Source organism: Mixophyes fleayi, chromosome 1 (genome assembly GCF_038048845.1).
Source record: "Mixophyes fleayi isolate aMixFle1 chromosome 1, aMixFle1.hap1, whole genome shotgun sequence".
Classification (NCBI taxonomy): Eukaryota; Metazoa; Chordata; class Amphibia; order Anura; family Limnodynastidae; genus Mixophyes; species Mixophyes fleayi.
In genome coordinates, this window is record NC_134402.1 from 324,167,238 (window position 1) to 324,189,504 (window position 22,267).

Below are 22,267 nucleotides of genomic sequence, written 5' to 3' on the forward strand. Positions count from 1 at the left end.
CTGATGTTTGGCAGTCAGGGCTTAGTTCTAAAGTTTCAGCCCTCCAACATGCTTCTTTCTGCTTTTTATGAGCTGCCGCTAGCGTTGCGCATATGAAATTTCATGAGCTATTATTTGCTTTGAAAACTGTGATTGCTTGGGATATCTCCAGGATGTGTTCATGTTTGAGGAAGAGAATCACTTTGAATTCTTTAAAGCTAGTCTTTATTGGGCCTAAATTTATGCGTTTATATTCCCCTTTTACTTCTCTGATTTATCTAGAGTATAGCATAAATGATAATTGGAAACTCCACTCAAAAATTGTTACTCACTGTTATGAGATTGGGGTCTTACAATAGAAATTCTATTTGCATTCGATGTATGTGACTACTGGTAGGAAAGCTGAGGTTAGACGTGCATTAGAGCCCTCTAGTGGTAGAACTATGGTATGAACTGATTAGGTATAGTGTGAACCAATTAGGTCTAACCAGCTGCTTGGTATTATGAGTTAAGACAGGAGATACTATGCTAAAGATACTGGGGGATGAGGTGCCCGATCTGCAAAGCTGAAACGTGAACACTGTCAGTTGTGTAAGGTTTTTTAATGTGATTTTGTGTTTATTTCACTTTTAATTTAGTTTGGCTCTCAGAATAAGCAGTGGGTTCAGAGTGCTGGTGCTATTACATGGCACTGACAATATGGCTGCGGGGGTTAAATATGTAAGATTGCAAATATGTTGCAGATGTGTATCAAATTTATAGAATAAGTTTCTTCAGATAAACCAGCATTCTAAAGCCTATAATCACGAACCACAAATGATCCCATTATCGATCCACCACAGTGATTAAACACTGTGTGGACCTGATTCATTAAGGAAATTTAAGCTAAAAAATTTAGTAAATTTTCTTACTTAAGTTTTCTGGACAAAACCATGTTACAATACAAGGGGTACAAATTAGTTTATTATTTTGCACATAAGGAAAATACTGTCTGTTTTTTTTATGTAGCACACAAATACCTGATCGTTTATTTGTACACTGAAATTTAAAGTTGATCCAGGACATGCCCTACACCAACTATAAATCTGCCATCACATTTTAAATTTATCTCCACCTCCAATGCAACATGGTTTTGCCTTACTTTTGCTTAACTTTCCTTAATGAATCAGGCCCTGTGCGAGGAAAGAATATGGTGTATACAAAAGAATTACTAACTCTATATTGAAAACGTTATGATGTTAAATATTCACAGTATGTATTATTCCTTCCCTCTCCCTTTCTGATTTCTGTATCATCACCTTTTCCACTTCCCCATAACAAATGAAAATGATCACTGTACACCACTACTTGTAAATCCTTTTACATAAACGACGTGAGGTGGCTCTCTTTGGATTTCAATGATGTCTTGTATCTGTTTTCAGATAGATACATATAATGGCTTGCATTTATGTTTAACAGTGTTTATGTTTAAAATTGTTTATTTTCTATATGTAATGTATGTGTTTGTGTGTGCTTTTTTTACATTACAAAGGAAATTACATAAGAATTTTGTCTAGAAATAACAGTGACTTTCAATCAGCTATATTGTAATGTCATATTTAATACTCCCCACAATATATCTCTTGTTTGTTTTTGTGTCCTAAATTTTCATCTTTTCTCTAACTGTAGTTTCAAAAATCCAAGCCAAATACAAAGGGTGTTTAGGAAGGAGAGCTTATGTGAAAAAGAAGAAAGCAGGTACAGTGACCCATGGATTTCTGCTCTTATTTCCTTTCTCCAGTTAAATGTTCAGCCTAAAGAAGCTTCATCAGTACGTTGGTAAATGAGTTTGTAGCCTGGAGATAAGAGCTGGGGCAAAAGCAGATTTCTTACTTGCAGTTGTTGGTGGTTCCAAATGAAGAACACATAGTGTGGCCTCGTGGGTCGAACATTCCACAGAACAGTTATGAAACTTTGGCTTTTCTCTGTCTTTGAGCATATGAATATGATGACTATTTATTTAAGGCAACATTTAATGCACCATTAGTTGATTTGTATTTTTACATTGAAAGTGTTACAATCTTTCAGTGAAATGATTATGCTTTATACTGTATGTACAAAAACTGTTTAACTCTATCATAACCATTAGATATTCTAACCATACTATCATTAGATGAATCCATGGGTACTGTATGAGAGTAAGGCTACATTAAAACCAAGCTGTGCAGTGTTTAGGAGTATTCAGTATCAGCATTTTGTGTTGATTTATAGCAAGTCCCAATTTTATAGACATTTTGTTATGACAATTTTTTCGTTTCATAAGTTGTATAGTACATGGTACGCCTGTATTTCAATTATTCTACTGATCACTCAACTAACCACTGCCATTATGTCTTACAGCTATTAAGCTTGAATCGTGCTGGAGAGGGGTTTTAGCCCGCAGGTCTGTCAAGAAGCGGGTATGGGCTGCAGAAACTATTAGGAAGTAAGGATTATGTGAATAAAATATTTAATTCCATCTTGCTTTTCCATCTTTCATTGGTTTTTTTTGCCTTTCAAAATATCTAAAGAAAATCTCTTATTCTTGTTTTCTTCAATATTATGGCAATGTTTAATAATTTAGTAAAATAACAAATAATCATCATCAGCTATTTATATAACGCCACTAATTACACAGCACTGTACAGAGAACTCTCTCACATCAGTTCCTGCCCCATTGGGGCTTACAGTCTAAATTCCCTAACACACACAGACACAGACTGAGAGAGGGACTAGGGTCAATTTAATAGCAGCCAATTAACCAACAAGTATATTTTTGGAGTGTGGGAGCAAACCGTAGCGTCTGGAGGAAACCCACGCAAACATGGGAAGAATATACAAACTCCACAGCTAAAGCCATGATTGGGAAATTAACTCCTGACCCCAGTGCTGTGAGGCAGAAGTGCTAACCACTAAGCCACCGTGCTGCCCATATAGTAAATATAAAATAAAATAAATAAAAGCAAAAGTTGCAAAGCATGAGGGCACATTCCCCTTGGCCATTGTGCCTGTAGGCAGTGTTTCTGTTTTCTGGTATCTGCTACTCTGAGCTAGTTTGAAGATGGTGCACATGGAAGGCTCTAGATCCTTGGGATCTGGATCCTGCCAGATATGCAGACGTCCCAGCATGGCCTTTTGGTGTATGTTGGATGCTTTCAAGTCCTGAAATCACATGAGACTGCTGGAAATGTCACACAGACTGTGTTGGTGCCTCTGCAGTGGTACAGAAAGACACAAGCATGATATTCACACACGTGTTCACAGCTGGTTCCCTAAAGATCTTGGGTCTGAAGCACTTCCTACCGCTGCTGCGCCACACTGTAGCCACTAGAACATTATAGCATATTCACTTATAGCCATCTCCTAGATATGTGCAATGGCAGCACAGAGAAATAGTAGGTGGGCTCTGTACATGGTCTATTCTGTGTTTTTACTATTTCCGTACCCTTTTATCACTATGTAAGATAAATATCAACTAGAGTATACATGTATAACCTGTCACTATATGAAATGTTCATACGTCCTACTTAGTTTTAGTTTACAATTAGCAGTCACCATGTAGCGTTGCTCCTCACAAATCAGTGTACAGTATGAGTACAAAATAACTGGGTGGGAATCAAACATATTACATTTACTGAAATATTTTACACATCAAAATAACATTTCAGTTGTATTTTTACATTTTTTTTCTTATTGATTACTTCATAGTGGAATCCCCATTACAAATAGGAAAATTATCCCTACACTCGATTCTCAACATTGGCTGCACTTGTTGTATAAAAATTGTCCTCTCCACCTGTCTAGATTTATCTCTGGCTTTATTAACCGGAATAAAACTCCAGGTGATGAAAACAGAGAGTTCCTTGGCCTGATGCATTATAACTACCTCTGGAAATTGAAGGACCATGTGCCTAAAACTATCCTGGACAAGAGTTGGCTCACCCCACCATCAGCTATGACAAAGGTATGAATATTTCTACATTATAAGAGAAGTGCTGAAGTATACTTACATGAAATATGACATAATACAGCATTCTGAAACCTATATTTTTTCCATTTACTAAACTTCAATCAGCTATAAACCCGGAGAAAACATTTCTCCGGAGAATGGCCTAACATCAATCTACACAATTTACAAAGAGATTAATGCAGGAGAAATCCTCTATGGGAACTGCGATGCTAGAAGTGTATGGAGCAGCAAATTAACACCATCTCAGGATGGCATTAGCTTACCTGTTCCATGAGGTCCAGTTAAGCCGGAAAAGCTTTGCTTGAGCCTCCGCCAGGTGAGATCGCTATGCACATGCGCAGACTTTAGACGCACATGCGCATTTCACTTTCTGCATTTCATCAAGAGTAAAAATAGTTTGTGCAGGAGCGGGGTCTTTGTCATGACTCCCAGATCAGCCCTTGCATAGCAAATAGCAGTGGTACTGCGTTATGTATTGCTGCGATTTGCAGTGTTACTACTGCTCAATAGTAAACCCCTTAGACTTTATTTAAGACCACATTCTGCACAATAGAGTTTTGCTGTTAACACATGGTTAAGATGGAGCATGGTAGCTGTAGGGAATTAATCAAGGTGGAACTAAACTAGAAAAATCCATGTAAGAAGCATCAGTTGAATGTAAGTGAACTATAAGTCACTGAAAAGTTTATGAAATCTGAGAGAACTTATGTCATAAGTCTGAAGTTTTACTGTAGGGAATTGTTATCACATCCTAGTACCCCTGTTTCCAACTTAATTGGCCAGCTCCTAATTCAGTAATGCTGGGTGTAGTACCTATTAACGGTACGGACTATCCCGACACAGAAGACAACGACATGAGGAGTCTGACTGAATAGTACACCGACTTGCTAAAAAAACTACTTACTAGAATGCAGATTACTTCAGATCACGACTCGCTGTGTTGCCGGCGGAGAAAATGATGTCATCAGCAACTGCGACTTGGCTAAAACGGCGATAGTCGTTGTACTATTCAGTCTGAATCCTCATGTCGTTGTCTTCTGTGTCGGGGTAGTCAGTACCGTGAAACTGACTACCACCAGTAATGCTGAAGGAAGCAAGCAGGGCCTGATTAAGGGTTTAGACCGCTCTAGGCTAATTGTGGGACCCCTTTGCCTTCCACACTATGCTAATACATGGTTGGTAAAAACGAGCTTGTTTTTAATTTAAAATACGGCTTCCTTCACCTTCCCCCATGTTTATGTTCCTCTGTTTTTGAAACGCAGCTCCACTTGGCTTTTTCAAATGGTCATGGTAATATTTCTCACTCATTTAGTTTTTAATTAAAATCAGAACATTATAGCAGAACGGAGACATGAACGGATGCTACTGAGGGTGAAGATGTGACGGGGAGGGGGCTGTGCACCTGTCGCCATCCTTGGCTCTCCTCAAGCACCCATCCTAGGATGACTCATTGTCTTCAGCCTTTATCATGGGAATATGTCAAGATTAAAAAATTACTACATTTTTCTTTTTTACTTTGGAGAACAACTATTCTCTTATATTTTAAAATGAATATCAGTTTATATCTCTCCCTGACACAATTTTGTATCCCAAAAAGTTCATGCCTTTGGCTATAGAACCATTCTCGTGTCTGATCACTTCATGCAAGAATAGAGATATCCTCTCTTCCTAATCTACCTAGACCCTCCCTTAATCATCAGAATGTAGGATCTTACAGCAGAGCTAGCCATGTTTTTTTACTTTCACCAACTGTGTTTATATTTCTATTTCCACACAATGGTAAGTTGAATGCAGGATAACATTTGTAGGTAGAAATCTTGTGAATCATGAGAAGTTTCTTGTTTTTCAGACCTCAGATTTGCTACATAAGATTTGCATAAGAAATTTGGTTAGGAAATATTGCAGGACCATTACCCCTCAAAGAACAGAGCAGGTATGATTATGAAACACACACCAATCATGGTCCTTGAAAATTCCCCAAAAACTACTGTAATAAAACAGTTGTCATAATTTTTATATCGCAATTTAGTTTGAATGTTTATTTTCTAACTATGCAGCTGCAGCAAAAAGTATTGACCAGTGAACTTTTCCGGGGAAAGAAAGAAGGCTACCAGCAAAGCATCAGTCAACCCTTTGAAGAGACCAGGCTAAGTCAGTGTGATTCAAGTATTTGTATTGTTATAGGAATAATATTAGAATACAGTCTAGATAGTGACAATTAAATAGGGCATATGCATATATCTCAACTGTCCCAATGTGTGGACATCAAAGGGGGTGGGGCAAAAGAGGTTTCTGGGTGGAGTTTGTCCTGATTTTGCATGTCTAAATATATGGCAAAATATAGATTATATTTGTGGCCAAAGATATAAAAGGTATAAAACATTAATCACTTGTGACTTCATTTACAGTTTTGTGAGCAGTGAAGGGTGCCAAAACAAAAGAATTGTATAGGATCAAAGCTAACTTGCTTAAATATTCTGGATCTGCCATCAAGTGATTGTGGAGAAAGCCACACAGATTTGCTTTACTTCACCTAACATGGCCTACAGATTAGTGTATTATTTGCCTTTGTTAAAGTATTAGGGGCTATATTTACTAAGCTGCGGGTTTGAAAAAGTGGGGATGTTGCCTATAGCAAACAATCAGATTCTAGCTTTCATTTATTTAGTACCTTCTACAAAATGACAGCTAGAATCTGATTGGTTGCTATAGGCTACATCCCCACTTTTTCAAACCCGCAGCTTAGTAAATCTAGCCCTAGGTCTTAGATGAGCAAGAGTTAATTTTTGTGCCAGTTTTTCCTGACCACAAAATGTAATTTTGTTTTGTGTTTTACCACTTAGGTGAGCAGGATATTAGTCCAAAGACACGTCAGGTCATGAACCATGACAAGATTAAGGTAGGGAATCCAAAGAGTTCTATAAAACTAGCTCATAAATCTCTTTCTATAATTATGTAATTGGTGAATATATTTTAATAAAACCTCAATATATAGTGATGTATTGGCTTGATTAATGTATATTAATATATTACCTGCTGTCTAGATGTTTGTAATCTACCACCTGTCTTCTTTTGAAACAATCTATGTTTTCTGTTTTACTCCTTCATTCCCTTATCAACTTCAAAGGAATATTTTTTTATTTTTTTTTAACAAGTAAAATTTTTTATTGATTTTTATAAGTTTTTTTCAAACGGGGTACAGAAGAAAAAAAAAGGGAAGGGTACATAAAGGGGGATGGAACACAATGCTCCTGAAAGCATACAGTATCAAAACCAGTTCTATCTGACTATTCTCCATATATAGTAGTAGTCTCGGCTAAAGGAATATTTTTTAAGCAATCTGAACTAAAATTGCAGAATTTTCTATAAACAAGCTGAGCAATGGATACAACGTCGCAGCTATCCATAACAAAAAGAATTGTGGCAGAATTGGAAAAAATAATGCAAAACGTGTGTATGTACAGGCAAGAGGTGGAATAGTGAATTTTGACGTTCCACTTCTCAATGTCTAAAATAAAAACTTGATTTGCCCTAAACAAAACAAAAAACAAGTTTCCTTCTCATAGAGAATATGAATATACATAAACATACATTATAATAAAGAAATATACCATATTAAACTGTAATAACTTCATAAAATCCTGTTCAATTCATAAAACATAGATTGAGCACTACCTATCAAAGCATATTGTAATAGTCTCTGATAGCATTATAGAAACCACATGTTGGTTGATACAAAGTAGCAGTTATAGACTAGAATGTTCCAAATCACAGTCAGTTTAATATTACGGATGAGCGGGCTCGGATTCCGCTAATCCGAGCCCACCCGAACAGTGCGGATCCGACGGGATCCGAGCACTGTTCGGGTACTTCCGCCCGGGAAAAAAATCCGAAACGAGGCTATGACATCCAAGTCTCGCGTCGGATCTCTCGAGACTCGGATGTCATAAATTCGGCGCTTGCGGCCGCCATCTTCATTTGGGCTGTGATCAGGGAAGAGGGAGGTTGTAGGGTAGTGGTGCTCCTGCTCCTGTGTGATCAGTCCAGTGGTGCTTTATACTTTTGTCCTGTGCTCTGTCCTGCTGAGTCCAGTGGTGCTTTTGTCCTGTGCTCTGTCCTGCTGAGTCCAGTGGAGCTTTTGTCCTGTGCTCTGTCCTGCTGAGTCCAGTGGAGCTTTTGTCCTGTGCTCTGTCCTGCTGAGTCCAGTGGTGCTTTTGTCCTGTGCTCTGTCCTGCTGAGTCCAGTGTTGCTTTTGTCCTGTGCTCTGTCCTGCTGAGTCCAGTGGTGCTTTTGTCCTGTGCTCTGTCCTGCTAAGTCCAGTGGTGCTTTTGTCCTGTGCTCTGTCCTGCTGAGTCCAGTGTTGCTCTTGTCCTGTGCTCTTGTCCTGTGCTCAATTCTGCCGCGTTAAATTTCGGCACTAAATTTCTTACCGTTAATACAGTAATTTTAACTCTGATTTGGGAGCTGCAAGCAAAAACCAGCGTTAAAGATTACCGTATTAATGGTAATTATGCGCACTATTGGTAATAGTGCGCAGGCCGCGTTACTTTTTAAAGTAATGTTGCCAATTGAATTCCCCCCGTGGAGTTTAAAGCAAATTTCCTCTAAAATAAGCAGAGCAGTGAGTCTTAATATGTACTCCCTCTTCATTACTTTACCATTAATAAAGAATAGTTTACAGCATAGAAATCAGCAGTTCATCTTTGCATAACCTTTGTTGCGGGTTCAGACTCCCACAGACCTACAGCTGTGGTCTATTGGCACTCTTTTTAGCTTTTTCTAATCATGCACCATTTCTTTTAGAATTGTTTGTTACATTAAATAATTTAAATAATATTTTGGTATTCACATTTGTATTTCTTTGGTTTGCAATGGAATAAAACACAAAAATAAAAAACATGTAAGCAGCTTCTTCCACATAGAAATCCTTAAATGGGCTGGATAAAATTATTGGTACCTTTTAGGAGTAGTTAGAAATAATTTGATTTCAAGCATGTGATTCTCCTGCACTGTGTAACTGAGCTCACCTTTGGTGAGTAGCAGGAGCCTGCAATATAATAACCACTCATTAAACAGGCTGGCATATAGAAAAGGTCTCATTCACCTATTTTGTGTCACTGTGTTTACTGGAATGGGCTTGGAAAGAAGAAAGAAAGGCAGAATTTTTTCAGACAGAAGATTGTAGCCAAACATGGACAATATCAAGGCTACAAATCAATCTCCAGCGACCTTGATGTTCTTGTTTCCAGTGTATGTATTGTTATTAAGAAGTTTAAGGGCCACTGTACTCTAGCCAACCTCTCTGAATGTGAAAACACACCTGAACAAGCCAAATGCATTATGGGAGAATGTCCTATGGACAGATTAGCGCTTTTCTGTTAAAGCACATAAATCTTAATTTTTGCACAAAGCAAAATGAAGCTTTCAGAGAAAATAAGCACTTTCCTATAATCAAACACGGAGAAGGTTCAATGATATTTTGTGGTCGCATTTGGTACTGGATACTTTGAACATGTGCATGGAGATTTTGAAGCCATATTGGAGAGAAATGTTAAATCTAGTGTCAGAAATCTGGGTCTCCATCAAAGGTCAAGGCAAGAAACTGGACTGTTCTGAATTGTCTAACAATGATTCCAAATGTAAATCCCATAGAACTCCTGTGGAGAGATCTGAAAACAGCAGTTGGGAGAACTGAAGCAGTTTGCACAAGAAGAGTGGACCAAATTCCCAGCAGAGTGGTGCTGGAAGCTCATCCATGGCTGTAGGAACTTAGACTGCAGTTATATTGATCAAATTCTGTGCTACCAAATATTTATCCTAGATTATCAATAATTTAGTCAATTTATTGCAATTTCTTTTCAGTTTCTGATTCAAAAGAATACACAGTATTAAATTCAGAATCAAAAACAAATGGTCTGTAATATTAACAGAGAAAGAATTGTGGAGACCAAATACTGATTTTAGTTTCAAGTTAAGGTGGAAATTGTGTTTTAGTGCAATCATTTTGACCATGACTGTATGCTACAATAAACCCATCTGCAGCCAACTGTCTTTGGAAATGTTAAAATTTTGACAGTGAGAGATTCAATGTTCTGTTTATTAAGCCCCTTCATTGTTCATGATGCAGGATAGATCAATGCAACAGGGTTATGCTATGTTCCAGAATATCTCTTAAAGGATGCAGAATTTAATTTTATAGCAATCTGTTGATTACAAACATTTTCCATATAAATGTTGACTGGTTATAATAGGAGAATATAAACCAGCATTGCTGATTACACAGCAATGATACATTCACAAGCTCAAAGTTGACCAATCCACAATAATCTTTACTGGAGAGACCTTCAGAAAGAGGTTCTGGATTTAAGTGGACTTATATTTGTATAATATCATGTCTTCCATCATCAGACTGACTGAATTATTTTCTAATGACCTGCATAATATTCTTGTCCCCATCTGATCAGTATGGCATTGCAGCTATTAAGTACGACAGGCATGGGTTTAAAGCTCGACCTCGCCAGCTCTTGTTGACACAATCGGCACTATATTTGACTGAGCAACCCAAGATCAAGGAAAAGATTGACTACTCAAGTCTAAAAGGTAAAAAAAAACAAACAGTAGAATAAGACATCATACTATTGAGCATGCTCAGTATTGCCACCTGATCCTGGGCGGGTTAGTCTTCATCCTTAAATGTTTTGTTTAATTATCATCCTCTGGTGAGCAATTTATTCACTCATGTATTTTATAAAATATAGTAAAGGTCTTTTCAACCTGTGGTGTGTGTTCCTCTAGGGGTACTTTAGATATTGGGGTAAGTTAGGTTTTTTCATAAAGGATTGCTTGGTACATAAGAAGATACCGGGTTTATCTGGCCCATACTATGCCCGGCCAGTACCTCAGATGAAAGCAGTTAGAAAGGTACAACAGTACATTTATTGTAGTAAAAACAATCACCAGAATATATACAAACAGTAAATAAATGCAGGTTTATCATATTATCTGTTCCTTAAACCACTATCTTAAGGAGTCACCTAGATAACTTGCTGATCCCACCTGCTTGGCCTGATAATCTTCCCGCTACCAGTGTGGTAGTGGTCAAGCCTTAGGTCTCCCTGCTTCAGCAGGTCAACAAGACCCACAAAGTTCCTTGGAGCTACAGATGTAGGAAGAACAGTACAACAGAAGTCTAGACTTCAAAGCTGGAGCTCTTCCCAGGACGAAAGCAAAAATGGCATCAACCCTCCACTGGGACTCACGCTTTCCTTTAGTTTTCCCATACTCCTGGGGCTGGAACAGGAGTGGCCTTAGATAGTGGGACCCTCTGAGAATGGCTGTATGTCATAAGGGTCTATTACAGGGCTATACCTTCTCATACCAATACACCACGTGGCCACCTGCTGATTTGACTTAGACAATGGGGATATACTTGGGTTAATTAAGGGGCAAGGCCAGGATGATTAAAGGAAATTCCCAGTATTAAGCCCTTACAAGCTTTTTCAAACAGAACTACCATCCAGTGGATCAAGGCTTCCTGTAGAGAAAGGAGGGGGAAAAGAATGCAGTTACAGATCCCTCACCTGAGTGCTGGAACTCAAGAAAAATATATACCATAGTGTAGTATGAACTTAGTAGCAGATCTCAAACATAGAGGTATGCATAGTTAGTTATTTGTTTGTATGTTATTCCCATGTTTCCATGTTTGTGTAGGTGTTTTTTTGGGGGCTCCAATTTATTCCACAGTCCAAAGACACTGGTAGGTTCATGTTAGTGTTTTATGGTAGACAGCTTACACTGCAAGCTCCACTGGGGCAGGGTCTGATGGAAATGAATAAACATTCTCTGTAAAATAAGTTGATGCTATATAAATAAAAGTTAATGGTAACAACAATAATAATGAACATCTGACTTAGAATGATAACAAAACGGTACTCTCACCTAGTGAAACACAACTTAACAATGAAATAAAAATAGATTAAAAAGTATTGTGGCATTATAATTACTGCAAGAAAGTAAAGAGTAAAATAAAACAAGTTGTAAAGTTAAATATTGCACTAATATTAAACATGGCATTCATTTCTTTTTGTTGAATATATTTGTAGAAATCTCTGTTAGTAACTTGAGTGATGGATTCCTAATCATCCATGTTTCTCCAGAGGACAAGAAGCAGAAGGTATGAGACAGTTCTTGTTACCTTTGCTGATACAGCTCAAGGGACTTATGAGTTGTGGATAAAGACTTTATTTTCTTCATTACAGGGTGATGCTATATTACAATGTGACCATATATTTGAAGTAGTCACTAAGCTGTGCATGCTGGCTTCTAAGCAAGATGCAGTCAAAATAGGCAAAGGAAGGTAATATATATATGAAGATGAATTCGGACTACAAACCCACTGTACAGACAGGTCACATTAGAAGAAATACATTGCTTGTGAAATAATTCATTATTTTCGTCCTAGCATCATATTTCACTTCCAAGGCAAGGAAGGGGCTATTGATTTCACGTCAGGGGCTGAGACACAGGTGTACAAAGCCAAGAATGGACATCTGACTGTGGTAAGCTACACGCTGGGGATCATTCATCTGTAATGACTACTGTATACACAATCATTTGAAGCAGTAGAATTATACTCTGAACGTATAGAATTCATCATCTATAGAAATCATGATCTCCTGTCATTTGTTAACATTTAAAATTAAATTAACAATTAAATAAGGTTGCATTAAATAAGGATGCCCATCTTGAAAATTAGATTATCTTTCGATACTAAGAACCACAACAACACAAATATGCTTACTTTTCCTAAACATCCCATATCTATCCTTCTTTAGTTCCCTTTTCATGTGGTCTCTGCAATGCACTTTCAGTGAACAATAACCCTGGCCATGACCTGTTCCTCAGCAAATCTTCATCCCCTTATGCATAAGAGAAATCCAGATCACCTCAGACATTGCATCTCCTGGCTCACTTTCCTATTGTAGCCTACACTTTATTCGCCAGCACAGATTGTGTAGTAATGTGGATAGAAATAATTCTTCAAACTATAGTTTCCATGTTTTCAGCCCTACCTCTTCATTCACTTTCTCCTCTTTTCAGTTCAGCCATTCACTTCTTCCAAGCACAGCATCAGCTGATTGCTATCATTTGCACTCCTCTTGACCAACATCACAATCTTTATACAAAATACGTTTTTAAAATACATCACTTCTTGCTTTTCAGATTTCTACATGTCTTTTTTGAGGCGTTAGAATCACCATTGAGAATGTCAGGAGTGATACTTAACTTTTGACTTACTGGGTCCAGAGAGAGGCTTCTATAAAAAATGTCAAGTTGGGTGCAGTAGCCAGGGAGGGGTGTGTATGTCAGGTGACAGGTCAATCTAACTAAATTAAGCCTCAGCCAAGCAAAAAAGATTAGTTTTTTCAGACAGATTACTAGTGTCTGGCAAAGAGACGCCAATGCTATGGTGTCAGAAAAAATCCAAACCCAATTATAAGGAAGTAAACTGAAATCCATAAATAGTTCTCTGCTAAAAGGAGATCAGGGGCTATATTTACTAAACTGCGGGTTTGAAAAAGTGGAAATGTTGCCTATAGCAACCAATCAGATTCTAGCTTTCATTTATTTAGTGCATTCTATAAAATGACAGCTAGAATCTGATTGGTTGCTATAGGAAACATATCAACTTTTGCAAACTCATAGTTTAGTAAATATACCCCAGGTATTTGTATGGGATAAAGCTATCAAGGAGGGAGGAAAAGTCACTGGGAAAAAAAAAACTTTGAAATTCGCCTATTTCTGGTTTCACTTTTACACTGCAATATGCAGAGACCTTGGTTGTCTGAGTGTCTGATCCGGAATTCAACTCTAGCTTCAAGGGTTGCTACTGAGGTGACAGCAGAGGAACAATATGCTTGGTACATTCCACAAAAACAAATAAAGTTGGCTATGTCCTAAGGACTGGCTTCTACAACCGTTTTCCAGAGTAATAGAAAGCTCCCGAGGAGGACCTGATTGTCCCAGTGAATTTCAAACAAGAACTGTACGTCTTCAGTGGTCAATATGAAACCTAGTGTTAAAAATTATCCTTTTGCCTTCTTAATGACCACTAAATTTACATATCGGTGTTCATCCAGGGTTAACCAGAATGTCACGCCAATGAGGTTTAGAGAGCCTGAAATTCCTTAAAGATCAGAAATTCTATGGCTTTAAGAGAATTTAACATGTAAATGTAATGTGATGTGATATGATGTTATCAGTTGTATTGTTCATTTTCACTATTCTTAATGCCATTACAGTTTGTTAGTGATACTCATTTTTTCACTTACCTGGTCCATGGAGACAGTTCTGTAAAAAATGCATGCTGGGTGAAGACAGGTATGGAGCAGCATTAAGCCGCAACAAAATGGGGGCAAAGGTACTGGATAGCATCAGAGACAGGGCCGGATTAAGGAAATAGAGGCCCCTGGGCTAAGGGGGTCTCCATTCCCCATGAGGCCCCCTCTGTAAGCCACACGCCGCCCCTGCCCCAAGAGCATACCTCTCTGTTCTCCTGTCACTGTAGTTCTTCTGCGGAGCTCTGTAAGCTCCATACTGAGGAGATCTCGTGAGAGTGAGACTTAGTCTCACTCTCACGAGATTTCCTCAGTAAGGAGATTACCGAGCGCCGCAGAAGAACTACAGTGACAGGCTCAGCAGCATTGATCGGGCCGGGGACACCCCCGCACGATCAAAAATGCCGCTGGGCACTTTCAAGTGCCCTCTGGATGCTCGAGGCCCCTGGGCTGTAGCCCAGTTATTTCTCGGGTTAATCCGGCCCTGATTAGAGACAATTAAGGGAATGCCCCATTGCCCCATGCTAAGCAAATACTGGCAGTCTGAAAATGGTCAAAAAATGGTCACAACTTTATTCCCGTGAAAGCCCAACCATTGAATCTTGAGCCAGGCATGCGGCCATCTCCTTGGTGTGATTAAACTCATCACTGCTGCCCCCCTCCCCTCCCCCATTCATATGCCTTGCACACCATATTGAGAATAAATTGCTAGGCCAAATACTAGCCTGGCAATGGAAAAGAGGGATTGAGGTACAGGTGTAGGGGAGGAGGAAGTGAGTCAGATGATGTATTTGTGTGTGTGAAACTGTAGATATAAAGGTGTAAAAGGGAGCACACACTAGGAAATGCAAGTGTAAATGGGGGAGAAAAGTGTAAATAAATATAAAAAGAAAAAAGATTGCACACTAAGCAAACCCAAGTCACCAAAATATGCTCACAATGCAGCAGAACCTCAGTAGAGAAAACTTCTCTTCTTTATAAGTTCATGCTTGGCTTCTATAAGTGCATCACCCTCACCCAAAAAAGAGGATTTATGTACTTACGTTAAATCCGTTTCTCTGATTCCGTCTGGGGGACACTGCTTACCATGGGTTGTGGAGGGGAGCTTGGGAGTTGGCACCTAACTAGTTAATTTAGTACTGCTGGCAAACCCCTCCCCTCTACAAACCCCCTGCCTCTTCCTGTCCAGTTAGTTTTAACAAGCCCAAGATAAAAAGGGCAGTCACACAAGAACACACAGAAGAAAACAGAAGGGAGGGATCGCAGTGTCCCCCAGACGGAATCAGAGAAACGGATTTAACGTAAGTACATAAATCCTCTTTTCTCCGTCATCCGGTCTGGGGGACACTGCTTACCATGGGGACGTTCTAAAGCAGCCCCCTAAGGGTGGGACTACTCTGAAAGCCCTGCTCGTAAAGCACTACGAGCAAAATTTGCATCCGCAGAGGCAAATATATTAAACTGGTAAAATTTGGTAAAGGTGTGGACAGAGTACCAGGTGGCTGCCCTGCAGAGCTGGTCCGCAGAAGCTCCATTCCTTGCTGCCCACGAGGCCCCCACCGATCTGGTGGAATGGGCCGTAAGTCTCTCCGGCACAGCACGGTTAGCATTAATATAAGCTTGCCTGATGGTAGACGTAATCCATCTGGCGATGGATTGTTTTGAGGCTGGCCAGCCTCTCTTAGTAGCGTCATAAAGAACAAACAGTGAGTCAGTTCGTCTAATCTGGGAAGTTCTTTAAACATAAATGCGGAGAGCTCTAACAACATCCAACTTTTCCATCGATTGCTGATCCGTATGAGAAGTGGATGAGAAAACCGGAACAATTATTTCCTGGTTTAGATGAAAAGCCGAAACTACCTTTGGCACAAAAGAAGGAAAGGTTCTTAACACCGCTCTGTCCTCGTGGAACACCAAATAAGGTTCCCGACAGGACAGGGCTCCTAATTCAGAAACTCTGCGAGCAGAGGCAATGGCCAGAAGAAAGAGGACCTTCCAGGTCAAACACTTCAAATCCGCCTTGTTCAAAGGCTCGAAAGGGGGTCCCTTGAGCATGTCCAGAACCAAGTTGAGATCCCATGGAGCTGTAGGAGGGACATAAGGAGGCTGTATATGGAGAACTCCTTGGAAAAAAGTCCTAATGTCTGGTAAGTCAGCCAACTTCGTATGGAAAAATATCGAAAGGGCTGAAACCTGAACCTTTAAGGAGCCTAATCTAAGGCCTGCCTTTAAGCCATGCTGAAGGAAAGCTAACAAGCGAGGGAGGCGAAAGGAGGACGAGTGGTATGTCCTACTTTCACACCATCTAATATATGCCTTCCAAATCCGGTGATAGATGCGAGATGACACTGGTTTCCTAGCTCGCATCAACGTTTGAATTACACTGGAAGAAAACCCTCTAGCCCTCCAAAGGCTGGCTTCAACAGCCATGCCGTTAAATTGAGCTGATGTAAATTCTGGTGATGAAATGGACCTTGAAGAAGAAGGTCGTGACGATACGGAAGGTGGAATCCCAGACCTTCCTCCATAGATATTATTTCTGCGAACCACACACGCCGTGGCCAGAAGGGGGCTACCAGAATTACTGGTAGGGAACCCTGTCGAACTCGTCTGAGGACGTGAGGAAGCATGGGGATCGGAGGAAACAGATATCCCATCCTGAATTCCCATGACATCGTCAGGACGTCCACTGCCGTTGCTAGGGGATCTCTTACCCCTGCGCAGAACCTGTGGACCTCTTTGTAGTGTCTGGAGGCCATGAGGTCTATGTCTGGAAGACCCCACCTGTGAACCAGAGCTTGGAAGACTTCCGGGTGAAGTGACCACTCCCCCGGCATCATCTGGTTTCGACTTAGATAGTCCGCCTCCCAGTTTTCTATTCCTGGAATGAAAACTGCTGATATTGCCGGAACATATAGCTCTGCCCAAACCGATATTTGGGCTGCGATATCCATAGCCGCTGCGCTCCTGGTTCCTCCTTGTCTGCTGACATATGCCACGGCCGTGGCATTGTCGGACTGGATACGGACTGGGTGGCCCTGAAGAAGGGATTGCGCTCCCTGAAGGGCTAGAAGAATGGCCTTCAATTCCAATACATTTATTGGGAGAGCCGACTCCTGAACCGACCAACATCCCTGGAGCCGGAGGTGCAGGACCACCGCCCCCCAACCTTTGAGGCTGGCGTCCGTCGTGGCTATGATCCACGACCAAGGTGCGAAGGATCTGCCCACATTCAAGTGATCCTGCCACAGCCACCACTGAAGAGATGTTCTCGCCCTCTTGGATAGAGAAATCTTCTGAAGATCTAGGCGTAGGTGTGAACCTGACCACTTCGACAAAAGGTCCCACTGGAAACATCGAGAATGAGCTCGACCGAAGGGAATGGTCTCGAAGGAGGCCACCATCTTTCCCAGTAGCCTCATGCACAAGTGCATTGAGGGTCTGGGAGAAGACAGAACCTGAGAGGTTACCTTCTGAATAGAGGTGATCTTCTCTACCGGGAGAAATATCCTTTGTTTGCTGGTGTCCATGATGAGTCCCAGGAACACCATGCGCTGACACGGAACCAACTGGGATTTCCTTAAATTTATCAGCCATCCGTGGCCCTCGAGAACCGCTTGGGTGAGGGATAGGTGATAGCTTAGGCAACTCTCTGAGGAAGCCTTGATTAGCAGGTCGTCCAAATAATGAACGACCTGAACACCCTGCAGGTGAAGACATGCTGCCATCACTGACATAATCTTTGTGAAGACCCTTGGCGCTGTTGATAGGCCAAAGGGGAGGGCCCGAAACGGATAGTGAACTGATCCCACCGAAAATCTGAGAAGGGACTGATGGTGGATCCAAATGGGAATATGGAGATACGCGTCCTTTATATCTATGGACGCTATGAACTGATCTTTCTCTAGGCCGTTTATCACTGACCTTAGAGATTCCATCCGAAACTTGTCCACCTTTAAGTGGACATTGAGGCCCTTTAGGTTTAGGATAGGGCAAAAGGAGCCGTCCGGCTTGGAGACTAGGAATAGGTTGGAATAAAACCCTGTTCCTATCTGGCAATCTGGAACATTGCAGATGACCTTCTGAGCTAGAAGAGAAGCTACACAATCCTGTATAGCCTGTCTTTTTACTGGATCTCGGGAAAGAGGGGCCTGGAAGTAACGGCGTGGAGCCGGTCCTGAAAGGTCTATTTTGTACCCCTCTGAAATAATTTCCCGAATCCAATGATTTTGGGAGGACGCTGCCCACTGTTCGTAAAACAGAGACAGACGTCCCCCCACAGGCGTCCCCTGCAATACAGGGTGGTCGTCAGGACGCAGGCTTCTCCTGAGATTAAGGGGCCTGGCGTTTGGATGCAAACGAGGACCTCCCTCTGGTAGAGGAGCCTCTGGAATTGGATTGCCTGCCTCTAAAGGGCTGTCCCCTATGGGGAGAGGCCTCACGAAAGGGCTGATGAAAGGAGCTACCCCTCGGGGTGCGGCTCCTGTTAGCATAAACTGGCAAGGATGTGCTCTTGCCCCCCGTGGCCTGGGAAATAAGGGTATCTAATTCCGGGCCGAACAAACCTGCAGCCGAAAAGGGGATAATTTCAACGGACCTTTTTGATTCCGCATCACCTTCCCAGGATTTCAACCAAAGCGTCCTTCTGGCTGAAATGGAGGCCGTCTGAATGGAAGAGGAGACTGCCGCTGCGTTCTGGGCTGCCTCATAAATATACCCCGAAGCCTCCTTTAAGTGTAAGGCTAGGGGAAGAAATTCGGAGTCCTGTAAGGCCTCAGCTAGCTGGTCTGCCCCTGCCTCCATGGCTCTAGCCACCCAGGCTGAGGCAAATGTGGGTCTAAAGGCAGAACCCGCAGCTGCAAATATGGATTTGAGCTGGGATTCAACCTTGCGGTCATTGGAGTCCAGAAGGGACGCTGAACCAGGGGCTGGGAGTAAGGTATGCTTTGCCAATCGAGCAATAGGGATATCCACCTTGGGAATACTCTCCCAGCGAACCACTTCTTCTTCCTGTAAGGGATACAGGGAAGAGAACCTCTTGGGGATAGAGAATTTTTTTATCAGGATGTTTCCATGCCCCTTCAGCAATATCTCTAAGTTCCGCGGAAGGGGGAAAATGGCTGGCCTTCCTCTTGGCCTTGTTAAAGAGACTTCTGTCCCTGGGGGTAACATCTTCCGGTTCCGGGAGATCCTACGCCTGTCTTACCGCTAAAACCAAATCGTTAACAAATTGGCCTTTAGACACTTCTCCCTGCTCTGAGGAATGACCTTGGTCAGTGTCCGAATAAATTTCCCCTTCTTCCTCGGACTCCTCCTCAGAATCTGAGAGGGCCAAGAGGGGATTAACATATCTAGGCCTCCTTCTTTTAGCAGGCGGGGTATTTGAGGGGCCAAGCAGCTGGTTAAGCTTGCTCAGCCCTCTGATAAAAGCTGTAGACCATGCCGGTTCTGTAGCAACCAGGGCTGGGTCAGTCTGTAATGAGGATGGTCCCGGCAAACTCAAAGCACTAGAACCTGAGGAAGCCGGGAGGTCTAACTGCGTATTAGCATTACTAGTCACCGAAGTTGCCACAGTAGTCAGCAACTGGTTAGACTGAAGGACCATTTGAGCTAAAGAGCTAACCGACTGTAAGGGAGGTTACCCAGGCCGGTTCCACCGACGATGGGACTGAAACCTGCTGGGTCTGTGCAGTGGAAGCCTCTGCTTCACATGCCGTGCAGAGCGCCAACGGGTCCCTCTGGGCACATAGTAATGTAACATTACATTTAGAACATGTGAAATATTTTGGCATAGGGCCCTTTCCCTTATCTGTCATATTTATAAAGGAAGGCACACCAAGCACACAGACTAAACAAAAAATCTAGCTGAATATACAGATAGATAATAGAGAGAGAGAGAGAGGGAGAGAAAAATATGTAATGAACAGAGTAATACCAAGTAATCAACTGATATATTTTTAAAAGTTATACTTGCAAATAGTAAACACCAAAAATATCTATGGCTAGCAGGAGGCTATAGTGTAAACCTGCTAGCCCAGTATTACACATCAGATATGTGTGTAATTAAAGGTGATACTTAGCCCAAGGGCCACCAATGGGAGAAGATCTGACAGCAGTCTGTGTTTTCTCCTCAGCTCTGTTCCTCTTCCCGGGCTTGTGCTGACGCCAAAAGACCTGGGAAAGACCATCTCTCTCTCTGTAAGAAGAGGGGGAACTCTATGTATTAGCTCCCCCTTCCTATAGTTCTTTTCCATGTTCTTCTCCTCAAAAAACTCCAAAAGAACATGCATAATCGTGGCAGAGTGGTGGAGACCTCTAGGACAGAGGTCTCCGATGCCCCCCTCCTATGTATGAGGGGGGAATCTTGGTTTTGCCCCCTTCTCCTCGGCGCTGCAGCCGAAATCCAAGATGGCCGCCGCCATTTTCATTATCCGATAACCGGCGCACTATGCCTGTAATGGCAGCGCCGGTTATCGGGGAGGCTATAGGAGTGCAGCGGTCCATGAGACCGCTTGTCACTCCCTTCAATCAGGCACTTTGTACTTCAGTCCCTGTCAGTGAGAACCGCTGGCTCTCAGCTGACAGAGGAATGCCTGCGCTGCCAAGCTGTAAGTGTGTTCTCTATAGTAGAACACACTCCAGCGCTGCCACCTGAAAAAAAAAGTAAAAAATAAAAGAAAAAAGAAAATTTCTTAACATTAAACTAAGCACTAAACAAAAAGGCTACCCAACTCCAGGGCACCTAAAAAAAACTGGACAGGAAGAGGCAGGGGGTTTGTAGAGGGGAGGGGTTTGCCAGCAGTACTAAATTAACTAGTTAGGTGCCAACTCCCAAGCTCCCCTCCACAACCCATGGTAAGCAGTGTCCCCCAGACCGAATGAAGGAGAAAACTTTTGCCATCACTTCTAGCCTCTTTTTATAACCTTATATTTCAAAGCGGGGTTCTATTTTTTTCCCCTTATAATACACCTTGTATTTACAGAAACTTTGGCATATATACTTAGATGTATATACTCTTACACACTTTTATCTGTGTTCCCTCCAATGAATAGCTGTATGTGGTTAGGGGGCACCTGCATGCAGAGACATTCACAGCTCCTGGCCTGCCTGCCTGATATTGGGAGCAGGTTTCCAACATGAGCACTTACCTAAAATTTTCTGCATAGACTATACAGCACAAGGCACGTTATACAACTTATCTTTTACAGCGAGATATTGAATTGATGCTAACATGTGTTTCTGTTTCAGACATCTCCTAGACTAAAATCCTAACCAACAAGATCTGCCTAAGCTATACAATAAATCTAGTAAAGACAATATTGGGACTGTGCAAGAAGCTGTTAAATGCCGCTGTTGCATTACCAGTTTCTATCTGATGACATTGGTTCAGCCTGAAAACATGAAGTAACCAAAATGATGCTGTCAACATTGAAGATCTCCTGGCTTTTTTGAGCTATAGACTCTTCGTTTACAACACAAACTGGCACATCTTGCATTAACTGTGTATTGTACTTTTTCCCTTTTTTTGGGCTGATGGTACAACTTTCTGAAATAACATATCGAGTCTATAATGCCTTGCAGAAAACAGAAGCTCTTCCTGTTTAACCTCTCTACAGCTATTATGAATGTGGTCTGCCCAGGACAAAATAATGGACTACTGGCATCCAACACCCGTCCTATCCAGCAGTGTCTTGCCACTTGGCATATTTTACAGAATATGTGACAAAAAGTATGATTCACTGTTATATTTTATTTCACCACAAAAAAACTTCCATAATAATAATAATAAACTAAACAGAATTGTGTAATTTTCCAAATAGAATACGTAAAACATACATATATTAAAAAGTATAAAGAGCACCTGTCAACTAGACAGTGGAAGCAGCCATTTTGTGTGCTGTTCCAATATTCATGGAATTGCAGCCTCTTCACTAGGCAGCGGTTAGAGCTATGAGGCACTTC

The 22,267-nt window shown here is 41.4% G+C and overlaps 1 protein-coding gene across 1 annotated transcript in view; it reads left to right on the forward strand.

The window, feature by feature from the left end:
* MYO1H (myosin IH) overlaps positions 1–21,577 on the forward strand; it is a 65,148-nt gene extending 43,571 nt beyond the window's left edge. The window contains exons 21-31 of the mRNA XM_075210914.1: positions 1,648–1,716; positions 2,359–2,443; positions 3,802–3,961; positions 5,817–5,900; positions 6,025–6,118; positions 6,811–6,866; positions 10,432–10,567; positions 12,070–12,140; positions 12,226–12,323; positions 12,429–12,525; positions 21,554–21,577. Coding sequence (XP_075067015.1) covers positions 1,648–1,716; positions 2,359–2,443; positions 3,802–3,961; positions 5,817–5,900; positions 6,025–6,118; positions 6,811–6,866; positions 10,432–10,567; positions 12,070–12,140; positions 12,226–12,323; positions 12,429–12,525; positions 21,554–21,577 — 974 coding nt within the window. The remainder of the gene's footprint in view (positions 1–1,647; positions 1,717–2,358; positions 2,444–3,801; positions 3,962–5,816; positions 5,901–6,024; positions 6,119–6,810; positions 6,867–10,431; positions 10,568–12,069; positions 12,141–12,225; positions 12,324–12,428; positions 12,526–21,553) is intronic.
* Positions 21,578–22,267: the final 690 nt, after the last annotated feature.